Source organism: Lampris incognitus, chromosome 14, assembly GCF_029633865.1.
Source record: "Lampris incognitus isolate fLamInc1 chromosome 14, fLamInc1.hap2, whole genome shotgun sequence".
Lineage (NCBI taxonomy): Eukaryota > Metazoa > Chordata > Actinopteri > Lampriformes > Lampridae > Lampris > Lampris incognitus.
In genome coordinates this window covers 12676334-12696990 of record NC_079224.1, presented here as the reverse complement: position 1 = coordinate 12696990, position 20657 = coordinate 12676334, and the positions used below count along the sequence as shown (strand labels likewise).

General features: G+C 46.7%; 1 protein-coding gene across 3 annotated transcripts in view; it reads right to left on the bottom strand.

Moving 5' to 3' along the window:
- The window catches only part of LOC130123689 (rho GTPase-activating protein 29-like), a 57013-nt gene extending 40680 nt beyond the window's left edge, over positions 1 to 16333 (bottom strand). For all 3 annotated transcript variants that reach the window (XM_056292941.1, XM_056292942.1, XM_056292943.1), the window contains exons 1-2: positions 16186 to 16333; positions 15333 to 15737 (exon numbers count right to left, since the gene is read on the bottom strand). In XM_056292941.1, coding sequence (XP_056148916.1) covers positions 15333 to 15636 — 304 coding nt within the window. In that variant the 5' untranslated portion in view covers positions 15637 to 15737; positions 16186 to 16333. The remainder of the gene's footprint in view (positions 1 to 15332; positions 15738 to 16185) is intronic.
- Positions 16334 to 20657: the final 4324 nt, after the last annotated feature.

Below are 20657 nucleotides of genomic sequence, written 5' to 3'. Positions count from 1 at the left end.
AAAAGAAGTGGCTGGCGACTCCACATGTATCGGAGGAGGCCTGTGGTAGTCTGCAGCCCTCCCCGGATGGGCAGAGGGGGTGGAGCAGTGACCGGGAAGGCTCAGAAGAGTGGGGTGGTATGGGCACATATTTTTAGTACAGAAAATCCCCAAAGAGGCCAAAATCAAGCGACACTGACAACACGACTACATGGTGGTGCACCTCACAAGGCTGAAGCTGATACCTCTGACTCAATCCACACCCAGGAGGATTAGGCGATAACAGCGGCCCTGTGGAGCAGGGGGGCTTACCTATGGGCCGAATCCTAAGGGAAAAGGTCCCTGACCCCTGTCACTCACACTTTGAAGTCCCTCCTTCTTGCCGACACCGACAATGGGCATTGATTAAATACCATCCCCTCGGCTTTATCCATCCTTTTAAGCTTTGGTGCGCCGCTTATTTCTGCCTAGCTCACCGTTGTTTGAAGCCTTTGAAACGGGAAGACTCGTGTGGGTTAGCATTAGCATATGAGAGCCGGGCCTGAAGCAGTGAGCACCTGAGAATTCCCTCTGAATGACACAAAGTGGGTCGTGAAAGAGGACGCCGCAACAAAGGACGTCCGCCGCAATAACCTGTTCCAGGACGGCTCATTTCCCTCTCTCTTTTGAGACGATTTCAATTTCTCATCAATATTGCGGAGGAGAATTTGAATAAAAACAGCTTGGGATCCAACGCCGACGTGGAAAAAATACAGGCTCGGTAAACTACGAACAAGAGTCACCATAAGGTGCAAAACAACCGATAACCACCTGACCCGCTTCAGCTTTCATCTGATCGACATTGATGGATGTCGAATCGAGTGAAAATGTGTTGAAGTTGTAAATGGGTTTACTCCATCCCTGCAGTCTGCACGTGGGCCTAATTAGGTTCATCATATTATGTTTAATTCTTAACCCTAAAACCCGCATTAAAAAAAAGGCAACAAAGGAATTCCATTGAACAGACAGGAGAGGGAATAAAGTTATCAAAACAAGGGCACATTTTGCATGCCGTTTTATACAAATCACTGTCATTGTTACCCCCCCCCCCCAGTCGTGTGAGGCTCTCTGTGCTCAGCGGAGCGGCGGACAGCTGGGAGAAGGCTGGTAAAATCAGTGGTGAGTGGTTTCATTGTCATCCCACCAGGAAGTACACAATGTCTTGGCACTGCTGTAAATTGATTTTGTCACAACAATGGCATCAAAAGGCTGGCTGGAAATTTGTTCCCAATGGTGGGAGCTGGGGGGGGGGGGTCATTGTTTTGGTGGGAGATAACAGCGGTGAGGCATGGGGCCTGGCCACATTGTTTAAAGGAAGACCCCCTGCCGACCCCACCACAACTCGAGGCCGGCCCTCTTCTTTCTTTACAGTGGGCGAGATGAGCCGGCGTCCCTGCCCCGCGTAACGCTCGGTCTGTCCTGTTTGTTTTGTTCTGGCTAGGATCGAGACCCCTCCTCTCTTCCACCTCCTCCAGGTCCTAGAGTCACACCGAACTAACAGTTTCCAACTATGTGGTTTCAAGAAGTCACCTCCATATATCACAAGAGGCTGCAGTCGGTTTCTGTCGTTTCGGACGGCTTCCTAAGCAATTCAGCGCCACACTTTTTGAACAGTTCTAGGGCAACAAATCCCCGAGGGAGATTTATACTGACGATACAATCCTTCTCAAAAATAAAGAGAAGTATCCCACAGCCACACAGCGTCGCTTCTTTCCCCCGACCGAGTTTCACACTGAAAGGTCTTCTCGGTTTGAGTGGGTACGCTTCGCTCTTAAATAACACCAGACCACACAGCAGCTAGTTGTTCCTCAGTAGGTGTATTAGCTAAGACAATACTTTGTTCAAATATTGGTCCGTCAACACATCCCCCTACAGTGATATGTGCGTGGGGGGGTGGGGGTGGGGGGGATTCCATTGTGTCTCAGAAAGCCCTTTATATATCTGGTGCAGAGAGGGAGGACATAAACCCTATCGTCAGGGTTGCCTGCCAGAGGTTACAACCACATCCCCCCCCTCTGATAACAACAGGCAATGAAATGGCCTGTATGGACATGTCGTCCCCCCCCCACCCCCCCACCCCCGAACTCCCTACAAGAAACAAGCCTTGACAACACTGGTGACACAGTGCGACTCGGGAAAACAGCCACAGGGTCTTGCTAATAGGCGAGAAAAGGTCCCCTCCTTCAGATGCATTCCCCTTTCTTCCTCTAGGGAGGGAGGGAGGGCGGGCGGGTGACTGATTTACAACCCACATCGATACACTGTGATTTTCAGCGGGGCAGCTTTTCCCAGATGACAACGATCCATCCGCCTCATTCCAGGGCGATTACGCACGATCCCCTGTGCTGACTCAGTCGACACCCCGAATACTCCCCTCCAGATGGAGACTGACGTTCTTTGTGCTCCCCAAAGAAACCCGAGGCCTCATTTATAACAGGTTGCTACGCACAAAAAAGTTGCGCAAGCGGGGGTGAAATGTGTGTATGCACCTTTCACCGCAAACGTCAGGATCTGTAGAATAACTCTACGCGGGAAAAGGTGCGCATTTCTACGCATCCTCTCACCCACGCGTAGAGTCTTCTCTCTTTCGCTCGTAATTATTATCTTGACTTTGAATGATTCTCTTAGAGTGCTTTGTGTAATCGCCTGCCGACACATGAAATACTCTTTGGTGTGTGCGTCCCATTCTGCGACTGCCTACCTGGCCCTAGATCTCAGGCCAGCATCAAAGTGCAATTTGCAGCAATGTCCGGTTTTCCAAATGTAATCGGAGTACCACATGAGAACAAGTTTGCTTTTGTCAATCGCAAGCATTACCATTCAATTCACATCCAAGTTGTTTGCATTGCCGACACTGTGCCACATGACACGGACCAGGATCACCCCATAACTCTTCCAGCGACTGAATGACGTGAACACGTGATGTGCCGTCTATGAACAGACCAGAAAAATGGTATAGTTTTTTTTACAAGTTCTTTTAATACAGCACACACCAAGTACATCTTTTACTTCGGCAGCAGTTCGCAGTGTGGAGCCAACACCGTCCACTGCTGCCATCACATGTTGCCGTTTAAGTTGTTTCCTTTCATTTGAGGGGCCTCTACTGAGGCCCCCAAACAGTATCATGGTGCTCAACCATGACGAACGCCTCGATCTCGCATTCTGCAAATTTCACCTTCTTTCTTAAAGTGGACATCTCCATCTTTCCCTCAACGATAGTCCAACAAAGGCTCCTTAGAAACATTAGCATGTGCGGGTGGTGTGGAGGTCTATTACGTTGCCTACTAACATGGGGACTGCCGGTTCGAATCCCTGTGTTACTGCCGGCTTTGTCGCAATTGGCCACGTCTGCGGGTGGGAAGCCGGATGTGGGTATGTGTCCGGGTCGCTGCACTAGCGCCTCCTCTTGTCAGTCGGGGCACCTGTTTGTGGGTGTGTGTGTGTGGGGGGGGGGGGGATAGCGTGATCCTCCCACGTGCTACGTCCCCCTGGTGAAACTCCTCACTGTCAGGTGAAAAGAAGCGGCTGGTCGCTCCACATGTATCGGAGGAGGCATGTGGTAGTCTGCAGCCCTCCCCAGATCGGCAGAGGGGTTGGAGCAGCGACCGGGGCAGCTTGGAAAAGTGGAAAGTCGGAAAAATTGTCCAGATACAATTGGGGAGAAAAAGGGGGAACCCCCCCCCCAAAAAAAGAAATGTTAGCATATTCACGAGCTATTTAGCACTGGCCATTTCTGGATGATTGTGGGATGACACATGGGAGGAGTATGCCCGTGCACAATTCATTGCAGGTTGGTATTTACAGACGTGTTCAGATTTGTTGGTACCCTTCCAGCTCACTGAAATAATGCTTCATTCCTGCTGAAAAGTGATGAAACTAAAAGCTACTTTGTCATGTATGCTCGCATGCCTTTGATATGTCATACAATAAAGCAAAGAACCCGTGAAAAGAGGTGAATTATTGGTTATATTACAAAGATATTCTAAAATGGCCTGGACGTATTTATTGGTACCCCTTAGAAAAGATAATACACAATTGGATTACAGTGATACTTCAAACTAATTACTTTCTTTACTTAGTATCACTCATGTCTCCAACCTTGTAATCGGTCATTCAGCCTATTTAATTGAAGAAAAGTAGTCACTGTGTTGTTTGGTATCATTGTGTGCACCCCACTGAACATGGACCACAGAAAGCAAAGGAGAGCGTTGTCTGAGGAGGTCAGAAAGAAAAGGTAAAGGCTACAAGACCATCTCCAAGCAGCTTCACGTTCCTGTGACAACAGTTGCAAATATTATTAAGACGTTTAAGGTCCATGGAACTGGAGCCAACCTCCCCGGGCGCGGCCGCAAGAGGATAATCGACCCCAGATTGAACAGAAGGAGAGTGTGAATGGTGGAAAAAGAACCAAGCGTAACTGCCAAGGAGATACAAGCTGAACTCCAAGGTGAGGGCACGTCAGTTTCTCATCACACCATACGTCACTTTTTGAGCCAAAGTGGGTTCCATGGATGAAGACCCAGGAGGACTCCACTTTTGAAAGAAAAACATACAAAAGTCAGACTGGAATTTACTAAAATGAATCTTGATAAGCCACAATATTTCTGGGAGAATGTCCTTTGGATAGATGAGTCAAAACTGGAGCTTTTTGGCAAGTCACATCAGCTCAATGTTCACAGATGAAAAATGAAGCTTTCAAAGAAAAGAACATAATACTTACAGTGAAACATGGAGGAGGCTCGGTTATGTTTTAAGGCTGCTTTGCTGTGCCTGGCACAGGGTGCCTTGAATCTTTGCAGAGCACAATGAAATTTCAAGACTATCAAGAAATTCTGGAGTGAAACACACTGCCCAATGTCAGAAAGCTCTGTGTCAGTCACAGGTCACGGGTCCTCCAACAGGATAAAGACCCAAAACAAACAGCCAAAAGCACCCAAGAATGGATAAGAACAAAACATTGGACTATTCTAAAGTGGCCCCCCTATGACTCCCGATCTGAATCCTATCGAAAATCTATGGAAAGAGCTGAAACTTGCTGTCTGGAGAAAGCACCCATCAAACCCTGAGACAGCTGCACCAGTTTGCTCAGGAAGAGTAGGCCAAAATACCCGTTAACAGGTGCAGAAGTTTCACTGAGAGCGACAGAAAACGGTTGATTACAGTGATTGCATCTAAAGGTTAGGTCATTTTTGTCCATGCCATTTTCATTTGTTTTCCATCCGTCCATTAGCCAAGCCGTTTATCCCAACCAAGGTCGCAAGGTGCTGGAGCCTATCCCAGCGGTCACTGAGCAGCAGGCGGGGAGACACCCTGTACAAGACACCAGTCCATCACAGGGCCAATACACACACACACAAATTCACACCTAGGGACAATTCAGTACGGCTGATTCACCTGACCTACACGTCTTCGGACTGTGGGAGGAAACCGGAGCACCGGGAGGAAACCCACACAGACACGGGGAGAACATGCAAAACTCCACACAGAGGACAACCCGGGACGACCCCCAAGGTTGGACTACCCCGGGGTTCGAACCCAGAACCTTCCTGCTGTGAGGTGACCGTGCTATTTGTTTCATTATTTACAATATTAGGTTGAAAAAAAAATCAAAAGCAAAGTCTGATTTCTATGAAATATGTAATAAACAGTGGTGGATGCCAATTACTTTGGTCAGTTTCACGTTATTTCAGAGAAAATTGTGCATTCTTCGTTTTTTGTGGAGGGGTACCAACAAATCTGAGCACGTATGTATAACGAGAAGACTGTGTACAAGTGTGCACCACATGGTTTTATAGATCTGAATGGTTTTGCGCGCACGGAGATTCTGAGGTTTGTGCTCATGCAATGTTTTAGGATGGAATCTGCGCTGAGTTTTATAAATGAGGCCCCAGGACTGCACAAGCTCAGCGTCTATTTTTCATTCATTTTTTTTTTCCACAAGCGACAAGGCCTGCAAATGTGGAATGCTCAACTGTTGCAGATCTTCTGAAATGCCTGCAACCTGATCTGCGACAGGTGGAATTGTTTGGTCAGGATTCAATCTCCAAACACTAATTTCCCTCCCCTGTCCAAACAAATGTAGCTTTACTGGGTGCCCTTCTGTCTTCCCCTTGCCTTGTTTGGAGAGAGAGAGGGCAGCAGACATCACACAGACAGTAAACAGCAAGGCGCTCCATAAACAGCTACCTGCTCTCGACCCAATAGAGAACCAGCATAGACCTTGTGAGGTCTTTCACATCGTCACAGTCAAGCTAATTCCTTGACACTCCATTACACGTTTGGGGGACTTAACTACAGGCACACACAAGGACAAGGTTGTGAAATTGAATTGCAGCCTGAGCCACCTAACCGGACAACAATAAAAATCTTGTTAGCGCACCACAAACTTGTACCCTCTTGTAGATTTTAATCCAAAAAACATACATTTTAAATTTCTGTTAAAGACAACTTGTCTATCTTAATTAAACAGCAGTTAATCAACAGGCAAAAACAGCAGTGAAGCATATCTATGGCATTCTGCAAGATGAGCCTCTGAGAGGTTCTTGTGACGGCTACCTTTCAAGCGAAGAACGTTAGTCATCATAAGAGTGGTCAGAGTCTATGAGATGAGAACTTGTCTTGGTGACAGCTTTGCCGAACTCATAAACCAAGTGCGGCCTGCTAGTAATCCCAATTAGTTAGAATATGTAACAAAGGGGAATATAAGAAGTTATTGACCCAAGCCCCGATTAGTGTTTCTATCGTGCCTGTAAAAATCCAAGGTTGAGCAAATCAAGCATTCGCTGTTTTACAGATAAACACAACGGACTGGCTCATAAAACAGCATTGCTGGCCATGGCCTCCTCAACGCACAGGCCCGGCGAGCCAACGTTGTAAATTTCAGCAGGCCCACCCAAACGCCATTAGCGATGTCTCTCACTAGCGGGGGGCGGGGGCGGGGGGGGGGGTTCCACAGGCCACAATCCACCCCTTGCCACGACCAATCTCCAAGAGCCAAGAACCAGAGCCCCATAATCATAAATCCTAACCCAAGGAAACACACCCTGGCCACAAGCTTGCACAAAAACATCCTTCAGCATCACAGGGAAAAGTTACTGCCCAGCAAATCTCTCCTTTCTTTCTCTAAGAAGCAGCGAGCCATTAAACCATTATGGGCGAGGAATCTGTTTTGTTTTTGGTTTTTTTTTTCTTTCCTCTTTTTTTCTCTCAAGAAGTGAGTGCACCACCCACAATCATTTGTGGAGAGTCCACTTAGGCTGGCCTGGTGGCCCTTGTTTTTGAAGGGGGAACGACTGTAGTCGGTACTGTCAAATATGCTTTACAGTGCCTCTATGAATGGCTAAGCTACAGGTTCCTGACAACCTGCCGCATGTTAAAGACAGGGATATTAAGACTATAACACTTGCATTTACTCCGTTTAGCCAGCTGAAGGACAGAGACTTTTTGAGTGGTCTATAAACAGCCATCCAGCCATTATCCAAGTCGCTTATCCCAATCGGGGTCGTGGGCCATACTAAATTGTTCCTAGGTGTGAATGTGTCGGCCCTTGAGATGGACTGGTGGCCTGTCCAGGGTGTCTCCCTGCCTGCCGCCCAGTGACTGCTGGGATAGGCTCCAGCATCCCGTGACCCCGACTGGTCTATAAACAAAGCTTACCATTTCAAATGGACTTTATAAAATGCAACACAAATCTCATACAGTTCACAGATGCAAACCATCAAGTCCAGATGTTTCATTTAAGGATTTTTTTCCTTCTGACATGGATAAACTATGTCCCAATTTAACTTATTGGATGTTATTTGGCCTAAGAGGCCCTACAGCCCTGGAAATAACCTCCATTATTTGTTTCAGTTAACAAGATCCTGCCTTCCTTAGACACTGGCACAATGACAGAACAATGCAGCTCAACTGGAACAGATTCACATCTTAGTGTCATGATGACAGCGGCTACTGAAGAAAGACACGGCATTCCTGGTGGTACCGAGTCAGTCACGTGTTTTCTACAGTGAAAGATGTTTTGCATTTCGTACCACACTGGTCTAAACTGTATAAAGAATGAGTTCGGTGCAGCGTAGTTGCAGCAAATGTGTGTGGTCAAACAGCATAACACCCACTATACATTGAGTAAATAAGCCTCAAACCTCAAGCTTCACAGGTATGCCTCGAGATGTTTGCTCAACCCTGGAGAGGAAGAGAAAAAGGCGCTGGTGTGAAATGCTTTTTTTTTTTTTTTTTCAGCCTTAAATTGAAAGGCTAGAACAAGGAACCTGGGCTTTCAGGAACAAAGAAACCCTAAAGGGCGAAAACCAGGTCCAGATGGCCATCTACTGCGGTAACTGCAACTAAAGCCATTAAAGGATATGGTCTTGTCTTGTCTAGCCTCGCCGGCCTATATATGGTACATATCTTCCATAGCACATTCCTCAACACACATTCCTGGACTTCTTTTGGTTTCATAATAAGGGAAAATCACTAAGTTTCTTACAAATATTTGGAAAATTTTAACAAACCATGGCAGGGAAGCTGCATCCCTAGATAAAATGTACCTCTGTCATGTGCTGTTGTGGCCACTTGAGTTAAAGGCTAAGTTAACATTTAACGACAAACCAAGAACGGAAAATGCCAAACAATTAGCGGCCTGCGCTTGTGTGTGAATTTCAGAAATGCTGTAAAAAGCCTTTGCCTAGGTATATATATAAAGATATATATAGTAATAGAGCAAGCTCTCCCAGGGGAAAACCTAGTTGTGTATAGCTCAGATGGGTAGACCGTCAAGATTAGAGGGTTTGGGCCCAATTACCACTGGGGGCCACCCATGCTAAAAATGTACGCTCTAATGGTAATGTAAGGCTCGCTAGACAAAAACATCCACCGAGCAGCACACAATGTGTTGCGTTTCGCCTGGTGCGATTGCCATTATGCCTTCTTCAACACATTCCCTACAGACTCTTGTAAGAGATCATCTCGGCATCCATTTTTAGCCTAAAAAAAGCTTCCCTCAAAAGGTTACAACGACACGGGGGATCACTTACGTGAAGAGATTTTTTTTATGTTTGTATAAGTTTAATGTTTTAAAGATATTTAAAAAAAAAATTAAATTATTTGATGAAAATGTTAGCACAGTCAATCAGCTCCACACCTACCATCGGGTCTATTGAAGCCACTATAGCTACAAGTGAACATTTGTTCCAAAGGAATGCAGAGTATGCAGGAGGGTGGGGGGATGGGAGGGAGACAGCGGCTCGCTGTGAGTGGAGGACTCCCTTTTCGTCCAGATTAAAACCACTAGCAAAACTGTGGTTTCCCCCCCCCCCCCCAGACCCAACCGAAAACTTCTGACCGAACAAAATACGCTTCCACTTGTTTTTGGCAAACTGCTTCATTGCTGTGTGATAGTGCTTCACTATTTCCTACTGCTCCGCTAATGTTACCATCAGCCACTATTTTAGCACCATTAAGTGTCGAGTGCCTGTGATCCTGATGACAGGGATGTAATCTTGTTCTACTGTGGCACTGGATAAGGGTGTAAATTCATCCCTAAAATCTAAATATGTTGCAAAAAACATCCATGCAAAAAAAACAAAAACACATTAATGGTTCATGTTTTTGCCATTTTGCTTTGAATTAATAATAGGTAGTAAGTGAAGGACTAACGGGCTTTCCTTAATAAATTGTTTCTCCATACTGCGCACTCACATCCCAAATTCCATCTCCCACCTTTCTGTATCTGTACTCCCTCTACTGCGAGGAAAAAGAAGGGAAATCCAAGTTGTTCGGACTACTTGTCACCACAACATCAGAGAGGTGTGCAGCATACGCGTTGTCTGCCCGTTGTTCGCTTGCAGTTAAGCGGCTTATAGCTTTACAGTGATGTATGGAGTTTAAAAACCCAGGGGTCTTGTGCTGGGCCTGGTGCTGGATTGTGAGAGGGGACGGCCCAGAGGTCAACTGTGTTTTTCACGGATTGTACGAGAGGACATTATTTCAGCGCAACATGGGACACCGACAGGGGGGGGGGTCAAGTAATCAATCACACCTCACAGAGTCCTTACATTCTTTCCTCCCGTTACATTCCTTAACAGCTCCGCCGTCGCTGAACAGGCGGCCTAGTAGCACAACACAGTTCTTGCTGGGGTCTGGTCGGCGGGCCCGCCGATGGGAGCTGGGTGTAAATCTACACCATAATCTAACCTCGGGAACCTATAGGTGTAACTCTGTGTGTGTAATGAGTGTGGAGGGTCTGGTTGACTCGAGCGCAGTTTACGGTCACCGATACGGTCCCCCTGCGGCTCTCAGTCAACCCGGCCCGCAGCTCGTGTGTGCGCTGCCTCCAGCTAGGGGCCTCGGGCTCGCCCGAGAAGAAAAAATAAGCATCACCTCATCGCACGCCTACACAAAGTCTTCCTCATGTGAGGCACTACCAGGCATGCGCTCACTGTCAAATCTCTCTCTCTCGCTTCCTCTCTCCCTCTCTCGCTCTGGAATGTGAAAGTGCCAGATCCGAGTGAAACATAGGCCTTCCAGAAAGTAAGAGAGGGACAGAAAGAGAGAGAGAGAGAGAGAGAGAGAGAGAGAGAGAGAGAGAGAGAGAGAGAGAGAAGCATTGTGTTGGTTTCACACCGTACTCCACTGACAGACCTGTCCAAATATGAAAAGAATAACACGAGAGCTGGTATGTGCCTCTTTTCATTCGTTCCCTCTCTCTCCCTCCTCCCAGGCTACCTTGCTCCTGCTGTTCTCAGCTTTCTTTCGACCACATGGAACGCTGCTGCCGCCGGGCTGTTTTTCCTTCACAGCAAAAAGCTGACACATGCCGCCAATCCCAGCGTTACTACAGGCAAGAAGGTAGCTGAGAGCCACCCCACCTACTTATATGTGCTTTTTTTTGTTTGTGAGAGATGAGTCGACGCTTCTCAAACTAATACATCCTTCTTGTAATGGATTAATTTTATATATTATAGCCTAACATTTAATGGTTGACCCGTTTTTGAATGGCAGCCTTTTCAAGAAAAATCAAAATAATGGTGTAAGACAAAATGGTTCTTGTTATAACTGCTTTTTTTGTGTGGCCCCCCCCCCTTTTTTTTCTCCCCAGTTGTACCTGGCCAATCACCCCACTCTCTGAGCCGTCCCGGTCTCTGCTCCGTCCCCTCTGGCGATCCGGGGAGGGCTGCAGACTACCACATGCCCCCTCCGATACACGCAGAGTCGGCAGCCGCTTATTTTCACCTGACAGTGGGGAGTTTCGCCAGGGGGACGTAGCACATGGGATAATCACGCTACCCCCCCCCCCCCCAACAGGTGCTCCGACCGACCAGAGGAGGCACCAGTGCAGTGACCAGGACACATAGCCACAGCCAACTGTGTCTATAGGGACGCCAGACCAAGCCGGAGGTAACACAGGGATTCGAACCGCCGATCCCCGTGTTGGTAGGCAACGGAATAGACCTTTAGCTACCCGGACGCCCACTGCTGTTCTTTTTTAACAGATCTCTCCAATGAACTAATCTTTCACCGGCTACGCATGACGACTCTTTAGTCGCTGTACATCGAGTCTGGTAGTGATGAAGACGCCAAGGGCGTAAACCCAACACACAACACAAGCGGGAGAACTAACCTATGTTGACCACCACAAAAACATAAAAACACCTTGCACAGCAACAGGTCTGCCTGTATATCATATGAGGAGAGTTCTGTATGGGACGATATTCTGCAGCTCAACTGATGCGATTCTCACCGACGTGTGGACTTCCCGGCCACAGCGGGGAGGCTTTCGAATCGCCCCGTTTAACAAACGGCGTTCGCGGTGGTCGCAGTTATGACAAACACTGATCACGCTTTTTGACAGATTGTAACATATTGTGATTGAAAAATTTTACAAGACATCAGTATCACAATACAACTTTTCTGCATGTACCCTCGTATTGCATAATATGTTCTCTGTGTAGCGGCATTATACTCGCCATCATTGCGTAGCTTACCCCGTCTTCCCGTGTAATGCGTTTATCCGGGCCTTTATAAAGCTACTTTTATTCTAGACACCAGACAATCTGCCCTTTGTGTGACTCTTGCTCTTGACCATGCGACTCGCTTTGACCCCTCAGACCATAACAAACAAGCCATTAATCCAAGTATGGATACGAACACACACACACACACACGCACACGCACGCACGCACGCACACACCTCTATCGAATGAGAGATGGATAAAGACTTCAACAATACACAAAGAGAAAAGCTCGATTTATGACCAAAACACAACATGCACGTTAATCCTGCAGGGAGGCACCACACAGACGACCAAACGAGCGTCCGTTAGAATGTGATTAGGTGTCGGACAACACGTGCACACTGTGACTTTAAAGGAAAATTCCTCCCATAAACAGACAGTGGATATGTAGGTAACCTACACCCTCAGATAGTATTACAAACAGTAAACACTGTCGACTCTTGTGCTGGAGATAGCACCGAAGCTTTTATTGTGATTTCATCAAGGGACGACTCTTAAAGAGAAAAAATAAATCTTAAAGTCTGTGTGCTTCCATTGACAGGAAACATACCTACTTTGTGTACTCTCACTGTACAAATACAGACAAACACTGGTCCGCAAATGCACAAATGACAGCAAAATACAGCTTTTTTTTGTAAATACCTGACTCACTCCATGTGTCAGCTCATCTCCCATTTATCAGCAAAGTTCGTTTATAATTAAAGGATGACACGTTTACGTCAAAGCCATGGTTTTCGGCTTAGTAGCTCCACATCGAGTCCTGTTAAACTGGGCGACGTACATCGAATCAGTACTGTTGGTGAATCCTGTGTCACAGTGAGGGGCGAAAAGGTCATTAAATGAGTGTCACTGTATGAATATTAACAAATACTAATATTATATAAACCCATTTCCTGTCAAAATTAGCAGCATAAACTTTTAAAAGCTTCCAGCAAGACCAGACAAACTATATTTTCGATGCTCCCCCTGACCTGCTCAGAGACACCTGGTCTGGCTTCCAACCCCTCAATTTCAACACGTTACAGGAAGACAAACGGCACATGAAGCATGACAAACGGCAGATGAAACACGAGAGGCAGAAAAACCAGACTCCCCCAGCAGGCTCAGGGTTCATCGCCTTATTTAAATGGCACCAGCAGAGATTCAATCTAAGAGATCTGACTAGGCGGCATAACGCGGCGGAACAACGGTGGCGCCTCGCATGAGTAACTCCTCATTTCTCCAAACCGCCTCGACTCGGTGTCATAGACGGAGGAATAACAAAAACAAACAAGTCATAAGGGAGACAGTCAGCCCTCAGGTATTAAGGGTCACGCAGGCCGATTCCATCGCCGGCTGCTGAATAAGACGTGTTTGTTCACAGGGAGGCGAATATCCCGAATGTTTCTGTGACGGCATGGGGCAACACTCAGTGTGCTGCCGCCGAGACCCTGCCTGCAGAGGCCTCCCTCCTCCAGTCAGAAGAATGGCAAAACAACCCACTCCCACTCCCAGACGCGGACCTGTGTGTGTGTGCGCGCGTGTGTGTGCATGCACACGTGCGTGCGTGTGCATTTGTGAGTTTGTGTTCCAGTGTTAGTAGCTGTAGGGAGCAGCGATAGCCGTAGAATTGGAAATAGCAGAGCGGTCAAAATTAACTGAAAATTCACTATCCCTGCAAAACCGCAGCTGATACAGTACACAACTCAAAGGACGGCCAAAAGAAGGTTCATCAGGATGGAACCAAATACAACACGCAAAACAAAAACAAAAACCCGGCAATGTCTGGTACTGTTGAGAGGCTACAACGAGCTACTATGTGTGCGTATGTTTGTGTAAACACTAGCTAGCCATTAAGTTAACAAGCATGAAAGTAAGCAAGAAAGGGATAGGCCACTGGTGTGTAAGTGAGCTGTGTCAGTGAGCTAGCGGACACCCCAGGCACTTAAGACTGACTCGCTGGCAGTGAGAGTGTCATCTCACTGTAAACTGACAGGGCACCAGTTGCCCTGGCTGTCACTGCCATTACATCAGGGCACCCCTAGGCTTTTAGTTTGGTTTTTTAATCCAAAAGCATCTTGAAGTACCACGAGATTCCACAGCAGGAATCAAATCCATAGCCCTAACAGTGATAGTGCAGTTATCTAACCACAGGTGATACAGGATCACACTAGCTCTAGACAAAATAGAAAAAAAAATCAACACTTAATATTTTTGCTTTTTTTGCAACGTGTACTGCGATATTAACGAATACAAAAGAGGTACACAATTTCAGGCATACGCAGCTTTTAGCTTTAAACGTTCACTTGCAAAGAATTTCTCACTCAACCAATTATTGGGATGATTTTAGAGTGTACAATGGAGGCGGTTGTCCAAGAAGTCATTAAATCAAATATTATTTGGAAGCTGTAGTAGAACGTCTTTCTTTTAAGAGCAGTCACAGAAGAGCGGACTTGCTAGATTTCATTTTCTATCAAGAGTTTCCGTCCAAGATGACAGGTCTAATTTGCCTCACGTTTGCAACGTTGACTATTGCACATATTTACATTGCAGTGTTGATTCTGCAACGGCACACTGTTCGGCCTTAGGTCACACCACAAAAACACCGAGGTAGCGATGACATTTTATTTTCAAGATTTTCTTCTCGCCTTGTGTATTGTGCTCCGGGAACCTTCTGTAAACAGTTCTGACGATTTTAAAGCTGAATTAAACAAACAAACAAAAATTCTCCATGAATAAATAATAATTTTATTCATGTGGACCATGGAGTCTGGTTAACATTGATACTAACCGTGTTTAGAAACACTCTCTGTATGCCACTATTGACATGTTTGACCGGGTAGGATGAACAGGTGCAGCAGCAAACATGCTCCTGCTCCAGCAGGACTTGAGGACTTAGACGTGATGACAATGTGCAGATGCTTCTGTTGGACAGGTAATCCACTAAATCTACCAGCAACGTTACAGCAGCAGCACATCGCTCCCATACAGTTTAATATGGTTAGCAATAAACTTATACTGCCTGTGTTAGCTTTCATCTGAGGATGCAATTATTTTTTTTACAAGGGTTTAGTGCACACAAGCAACAATGGCTGCAACGCCATTTTTGTAGTAGAAGTCACAGATTTCAACCTGAGGTAAGTTGTCTGTGAATGTTCTCATTCATCCAGGCCACCAAAGGAGTTGAACCAAGTGCAACTGGACTGGGGTAAATATTAAGTAAGTTGTGCAGCTTTAAGGAAGCCGTTCGTGTTGCACTGTTAGAAGGACCCGTGTATATACTATAGCAGCCTGCCTACATCAGCACCTCCGCCCTGAACTCACCTTTGGTCTGGAACGCTTCCTTGAGGCTGAGCAGCACGTCGGCGACCTTCCGTACGTCGTTGACCATCTGCATGACGTAGTCCGGGTCCAGACCCGGGGCGTCCACGAAGTCAGACTCCAGCCCGATGCTTTTCAGATGGTTGGCAGTTCTACAGCTGCGGCCCATGTCCCAGGTCTTGGTGGAGCCCGCCGATAGAGATCCTGTGTGGGGGTTGGAAAGGTGGCGCGGCAGACCCTGGGTGCGTTTAATCCCTCCACCTCCTCCACCGCCGCCGCCGCCTCCGCCGCTGCTCTTCCGTAACATCCCCGCTAACGCCCCCCCTCCTCCTCCTGACCAGGCAGCCCTGCCCGGAGCGCGCCGCGATCGCTAGCCCCTGAACTCCGTCTCCCCCGCTCCTTGGACGGCTTCCAGCAGAGAAAGACAGGAAAGGGGTGAATGGCGAACGTGTCCGCGTTACAGCAAAACACACATTTCACAAAAACACACACACACCCACACCCCCACCCACAACGCCGGGCCGAGACTACCAACAGTTAGGTTACAGCGGGGTCGTAACGTGCGACTTTGGCGACTTGGGATGAGGGGAGGGGGGCTTTTCAAAAACACACGTTTTTCATACACAAAGCTGCCCCGACGGGAGCGCCGCTATGAACGGGGGCCGCCGTGAGATGCGCCCCTGGACACACGCGCCTCGTCAGTGTTTCCCTTTACTTCCCCCAAAACGCGTCAGTGAAAAGTGATGCTGCGCTCCGGGTTATAAACAGCGGCACCGCCGGACTCGTGAACGGCTATGCCCCCTCCCCTCCCTTCCCTTCCCCCCCCCCCCCCAAACTTATCAAAAAACAGACTCACCTGCGACGCGGTTGGCCGGCATGGCGATAAAACGCCCGCTCAAGAACTCTTCGTCAGACACTTGACGGACAAAGAGCCGCCCGGCGGCCGAGTGGCAGAAGCAGGCGAAGTCCGCCCTTCCAGAGCCCGCACGGATCACCAACTTGCTCCGTCGCTCCGCAAACTCATTCGCCGTCCGCGAGCCGCTGTGTCACATGACGCCCGCGGCTTATTTTGACTGGTCGTCTCGCGCGCTCGGCTCTCGGGGCAGGAGATTCGACTGTTTTTTCTTTTTTCTTTTTTTTCTTTTTTTTGTTCTTCCGAAACGAAACAGCTACACGTTAAAAATCAGGGGGGTTTGTATTAACGCGATAACAACTGGTAGGAATTTATTTTGATGACGTTGTAGTTTTTTTGTTGTTGTTTGTTAAATGGTTAAATGAAGCGGTTGCCTTATTAAACGGTTTAGGCTTTCGTGTCGAAAGTGCGCCAGCGTTTGAGGGGGTCAGAGTCAGTCGCTGTCAAAAAAAAAAGAGCCCGTAGACAGAACAGCAACCGCAGTGATGGAGAGTGTGGCGGCGCGCGATCAAAACAATACGCCGCTTGGTCCAGAAGTACCAGCGACGCCCTCTAGTGTACACGCGTCGGCACAGGTTAAACTACGTCAACATCCTGCACGTGCGCAGCAGTTTTAAGAGTATGAAGACCAAAGGATTATAGATCTCTACCTTTCACAGCTCATCAAATTCAGCGTGATTCGGATTTAATTAGTGTAAAGTTGCGTGTGTGCGCGCGCGCGCTCGTTTTTTTTCTTCTTTTTTTTTAACTTTTGGGGCCCTTTTCCGGTATAAACGCTAACCTTGTCGGGACCAGTAGTCCTCATGGGGACCAAAGCCAGGTCCTTATGAGGTCCTGGTTAAGGTTAGGGGGTAAAGGGGTGAATTGGGGTTAGGTTAAGGTTGGGGTTAGGCTGTTCACAATGAATGGAAGTCAATTAAAATGTCCTAATAAGGATAGCTGCACAAACGTGTGTGTGTGTGTGTGTGTGTGTGTGTGTGTGTGTGTGGTACCTTTTGGAGACGTTTTCTGGTTTTAACACTAATCTTGACCGGACCAGTAGTCCTCATGGGGACCAAAGGCCGGTCCTAATGAGGCAAAACGTCATCTCTGAGGTCCTGGTTAAGGTTAGGGGTAAGGTGTGAGTTGAGGTTAGGTTAAGGTCAGGGGTCAGGCATGAATTGGTTAAGGTTGGGGTCAGGCTGTCCAAAATGAATTAAAGTCAGTGGAATGTCCTAATAAGGATAGCTGCACAAACATGTGTTGTTGTTGTTGTTTGTGTATGTGTGTGTGTGTGTGTGGGGGGGTCACTGTATCATCTTATTCCACCTTTGACCTTGTCCAGGATATGAAGAAACGTCATGTTACTCAGCTACACCTGTATACGACTGCTCCATGGTGACGGAAAATAAAAACAAAACAAGAGCTCAAATGAAATGAAGTCAAAGTAGTCCCTTTGCATGGTTAATCAGTGTTTTGTCTTTATTTTAATATACAAAAAGATGAATGTACTCTCATCTAGTTTATATTTCTAAATGCTTTAGTTCACAGATAAAGTTACCATTCATACCGTTTTGTTTTGTTTTGTTTTTTTTAGTTAAAACAACACACAAGCGCACGCAAACACACGCATCACAGGAACAAGGGAGACCACACAATTCACTCCAATGCCCATCCACAACACAATCGAAACCAACCATAGTAAAATCAAGAGGATTTAGCTTTCACAGGATTCAAACATGAAAAGGAAGAAACCTTTTACATTTGTCAAGTAAATATATACATGATACATGGGAACTTTGAAAACGTGACCCTCTCCGTGTCCGTGTTAGTGTACTGCATGAGGTAACTGGTTGTCTGTCCAGAAGAGGTGGATGTTAAGACAGCATTCAGAGGAAACGGCTGGACACGCTGGGGAGGGGAAGGGGTGTGTGTGTGTCTGGGGGGGGGGGTCCTTCCCCAACGTGAACACCGTTATCTGGCACAACACGTGGAGCACCAGGGTCAAGTTCAGCTCGGGCTCAGACAGAGATGTAATCTACAGCATACATTTGTCCAACCAAGGGTTGTCAGAATAAGGATGTTTTTGTCAAACGAACGTGTGTCCCGGGTGTGATGAGATGCACCTCGCTGATCCACAGAGGGAGAAAAAAAAATAAAAACAAAAAACAACAACTGCTCGGTCGCTATTGAGACTTGACCTGTGATATTTCCAACGACTATTGCTGCATCATAAATATTGCTGGACCCACAACACAACTCAGACGCCGGTGTTACACGACCCTTGACGTGGTCGCGCTTTTGCTTTATGCAGTTCTGATTTCCGTACACCTTTAGGACCGCTTATGCTGAACTGACACGGATGTCGTTTTACTTCATCTGTCACGTATAGAGGCCGCACAGGAGCCGTTGCTTCAAACTGTTGTTGAATTATTTATTTTTTTTGCCACAGAAGTAGTCTTTGCGTCGTCTCGCCTTGGCTAAGCTAAATGGATTTCACCATCACATCAGCAGGTTAATAATGAGGTAATACTGTTCAGACTGGCACGAGGCAGTGGCCGTCAAGGTGGCCGCCTGCTCTCCGCCATGTTTTTTTTATTTTTTATTATTATTATTTTTTTGCTGATAAGACAATGCAACTACATGCTGACCTTCCTAATGCAAGTGCCACCAACACAGCTTCTGACCCAGAGGAACCGATACCATGACGTCATAGAAATCAGCAACAACAACACCACCAGCACCTCGCCACAATTCAATAGAAAACACATCATATGTGTGTGTGTGTGTGTGTGTGTGTGTGTGTGTGTGTGTGTGTGTGTGTGTGTGTGTGTGTGTGTATGAAAACACAGGGCTAGATGCTGAGATGACTTAAATACAAGGGGTGACTGTGAGAGAAGTCCCTTTTTCACTTGTGTGACATGAAAACAATAATGCCCCCATACTGTATTCAAGAAAGAAAAACAAATTAAGAAAAGTGGCAACTGTGTGTACAGGTCTATTTACAAGAATCTGATTCTGTTTTGTTTGTTTTTTTTTGTGTGTTTTTTTTTTTTTTTTTAGGTTTGTACAGCATAAACACGACTGGTTAGGCTCTGTTAAAACAGAAAATCTCCAGACAGACGCCCAAGCCAGCAATAAAATATCTCGGGACTACTAAAACACAATAAAATACATAATATAACTTGAGATATACATGTAGAAAAAGCCTGAGGTACTTGTCAGAATATCTGAGGTCAGTCTGGAGGAGTAAGCAACGGCGGGCTTACCTAGTCGAGAAAGAAAAGAAAAAACAAAACAACAACAAACGAAACGAAACGAAACGCCTCAAAATATAATGGAGAGTTATCGCGTGTTAGCCTTTATATTAACAAAGAATACATGTACATCTACAAATCCTTGAGTATCCTGGAAACTTCACAGCAGCATAAAGGACATTCAATGTTATGATATTCGTGTTATATGGTAAAAACTATATGGCATTGCATTTTGAGACGAAAGGCAAACGTTTTGAACTCTCCATTGCATGACGAACGGCGGCTGAGGTATCTCGGACTGGCGTCCAAAAACTGAGTCCACTGAACAAACGCAGATGAAACTAAAACAGACACACGCTGCCTTCTCAAGTATGGCCCTTTCAAGGGTGAAGATCACTACCTGATCCGAGGCTTCGCTTCCCAATTTCCGTCTCACGTAGTTTAGTCCTCAGATCGTAATCTCTCTCTCTCTCTCTCTCTCTCTCGCTCGCTCACACCCGAACTCACTCTCTCACGCTCTCAAACACACACACACACACACACACACACATACATGGTTAAAAAAAAAAATCAAGAATGTGTAACATTGCAGCGCCAGACGGCATCCGTCCACGCCACTGGCACCGGCAAAGGAGTAAAGACGCATTTCTACCATCACACACAAACAAACGGACAAACACGAAGTCTAAAATCCAGGAATATTGTCCACGGTCGCTACCTAGATAGCTTGGCTCTCAACTTTGAGAAGAAGAAAAAAAACAAATGTTCCAAAGTAGGCCTACTGGATACCTGAGAGGTAGTTCCCCAGGGACAAAGACACTCTGTCCCCCCCCCACGTCTTCAAAAAGTCCAAGCCTTAAATACGACTGCTCAGCTCCTCCTTCGCCTCATCTTAAAGGAAACAACAACAAAAAATAAAATCAAATAAAAAATAATGCTGTGCTCATGTATACATCAACATCTTGGGGTTTTTTTTTCCATTTTTTCTTCTTTTTTTTTTCAGGCATTCACAGATTAAAATGCGGGAGCCCACATGAGTTAAAAGGAGAAGCTTCGACCCCTGAGGAAGATGAGTATTATCGCGTCTAACAGTCTGGAAATGGTTCCTCCGAGGTGTGCGGCGGCGGCACGCCTTCCCGACATTTGGAGCAAGGATCCTTTCGTTTGGCCGCAGGCGAT